This window comes from Aptenodytes forsteri, unplaced genomic scaffold, assembly GCF_000699145.1.
Source record: "Aptenodytes forsteri isolate BGI_AS27 unplaced genomic scaffold, ASM69914v1 Scaffold483, whole genome shotgun sequence".
Lineage (NCBI taxonomy): Eukaryota > Metazoa > Chordata > Aves > Sphenisciformes > Spheniscidae > Aptenodytes > Aptenodytes forsteri.
In genome coordinates, this window is record NW_008795316.1 from 595,999 (window position 1) to 598,200 (window position 2,202).

Sequence of the window (2,202 nt, forward strand, 5' to 3'; positions counted from 1 at the left end):
GGCGGGGATTGGGTGGGATGGCAGCGAGCAAGAACATCCCCCCCCCCCCCCACCCCCGGGCACCCCCCCCCCCGCCCCCGCGGGCTGGCAGAGCCGGCGCTGCAGCGGGGCAGGGGCCAGTGCTGCCCTCTGCATCTCCAGGTCTGTGCCAGCTTGTGATGCCCAGGGCCTGATCCTGCCTGGGACTGCCCGCCCGCTTTGGGCGCTGCCCGCAGCCGCGGCTCAGCCGTGGTGCCCTGGAACGTGTGCCGGGCAGGGGTCCGCCTCCCTGCGCGGTGTCCCCGCCGGGCTGCCGCTTCCCTCGCTCAATGTCACACTTGGAGCCTGTCAACGTGAAAAAAGGTTTGCAGCCGATAAGCGATCGGGCTGTCAGCTGTGGAGTGCCGCTCGCTCGTGATTTACTGCAACGTCGCTAACGGAGCACAGATTTTTCTTAATCTAAATTGAAAACTACTCAAGTAGAAAAATAATTTCATTGCTTCATCTTGAAGGGGCGGGAGGAGAGGAAGGGGAAGAGCTGTGCCAGGGCAGGCAGGTCCGGGGCTGCCTGCGCCCTCCGCGCCCCCGGTGGCTCCATGCCCTGGCCAGGCAGGGCCAGCCCTGTGCCACCAGCCCCCGTCTCCTTGGGCAGCTCCTACCTACGCCGGGGAGAAGCAGCAGCTTCTCCGGCTCGGGCAGTAAAACCCTGTTGCCGTGGCCCATGCCCAAGCCTGGTGGGAGCTGCTGGCACATGCCTGGGGGCAAGGTGGGCGGCAGGAGCTGCGTCCCCACCTGTGGGGCACGGGAAAGGCCTCGGGGCATCCCCGTGGGGACCCAGGACAGTGCCACGTCCCTGCAGCATCCTGGAGTGATGTCATCCATCCACAGAGGTGGTGTGGAGCTGCGGTGCTTTGCTGTGCCACGGTGCTTTGCTGTGCCACAGTGCTTGCCATGCCCCAGTGCTTCGCTGTGCCGAGGTGCTTTGCTGTGCCACGGTGCTCACTGTGCTATGGTGCGGCATGGCAGAGCAGGACGAGGTGTGTCTCAGGTATGCGGGTGCCTCCGATCCCAACGAGGAGGCTTTGACGGTGACGGTCTCTGCTGGTGCTTTGGGTCCGGCATGTAATCCAGCCGGCAAAGCTGCGCACCCCAGCCTACGTGGACGTGCCAACATGATGGGTCTGCGGCGGCTCCTGGGGCTCCGGGGCAAGCACCGGAGTCAGCCCTGTGTTAGGGAAGGGACCGCGCCAGCTGCCCCGGCGGTTGGGCGCATTGCGCATGGCAGTGTCATGGAGATGCCGGAGCAGCCACCATCCTCACCACACAGTACAGGAGGCCCCGGCAGAGCCAGCGCCTGGGCCGGGGCTGCAGGGAGGGTCTCGCTTTTGGCAGCATTGAAGAGCTCGTGCTCTGCTTGGAAAGAAAGCCTTCAAAGATCAAGCCCCGATCCCCCTGGCTCCTTGCTAGGGGCCAACAGCGCTGGTGGGTATTTAGTGGGTGAGCCGTGGTCAGGCAGACACACGCGCGCCTGGCGGTGCCGATACACCCAGCCCTGATTGATCTGGATTTGCAGCTAAATACCAGGAGGGGCTAGGAGCGGGAATGGGAATCGGCTGCACCCGTGTGTGGGTCCTGGAGCACGGCTGTGCTGGCTGGGGCTGGGCTCGCCCTGTGCAGGAGCAGAATCTGGCCATTTTCCACCAGCCAGGAGCTGGGACAGGGTGCGGGGAGGGGGCACCCACCAGGGCTCGGCTCCGGGGTGGCGGGGCACCGCCTGGCCCCGGTCCCGCTCGCCACCCGTGGGGCTGTGCCGCAGGCCCCCGGTGCCGGTGGACACCAGCGCAGGCAGGGACATGCTGCCTCGTGGAGAGATCGGTAATTTGGAGTGCGAGCAAATTCTGGGAGCATTTGCTGAGCTGGATAATAACGTGCCCAGTGAGCTGCATCCCAAGCACGCTGCCAAATTAAAGAAATTTTTTTCCCCTTTAATTTAAAAGTCACCATTGGGAAATCTCTGTCGGCCTCAGCAGTGATTTCCCCCCAGGCTGCCTTTCTAGAGAAATCTTTAATTTTGATTGTCACACTTTGTGGAGTTTAACTCGGGGAAGCAGAGCCACAAACAAGGTGCCGCTCTGGCACCGGGCAGGCTCCAGCTGTGCCGGGACAGCGAGCAGCACCAGCATGGGCAGGAAGGAGGGAGCAGCCCGGCCACGGCCACCGTAC

General features: G+C 64.0%; 1 protein-coding gene across 1 annotated transcript in view; it reads left to right on the forward strand.

Moving 5' to 3' along the window:
• The first annotated feature begins 998 nt into the window (after positions 1–998).
• CTNNBL1 (catenin beta like 1) overlaps positions 999–2,202 on the forward strand; it is a 65,908-nt gene continuing 64,704 nt past the window's right edge. Inside the window, exon 1 of the mRNA XM_009279562.2 lies at positions 999–1,208. Coding sequence (XP_009277837.1) covers positions 999–1,208 — 210 coding nt within the window. The remainder of the gene's footprint in view (positions 1,209–2,202) is intronic.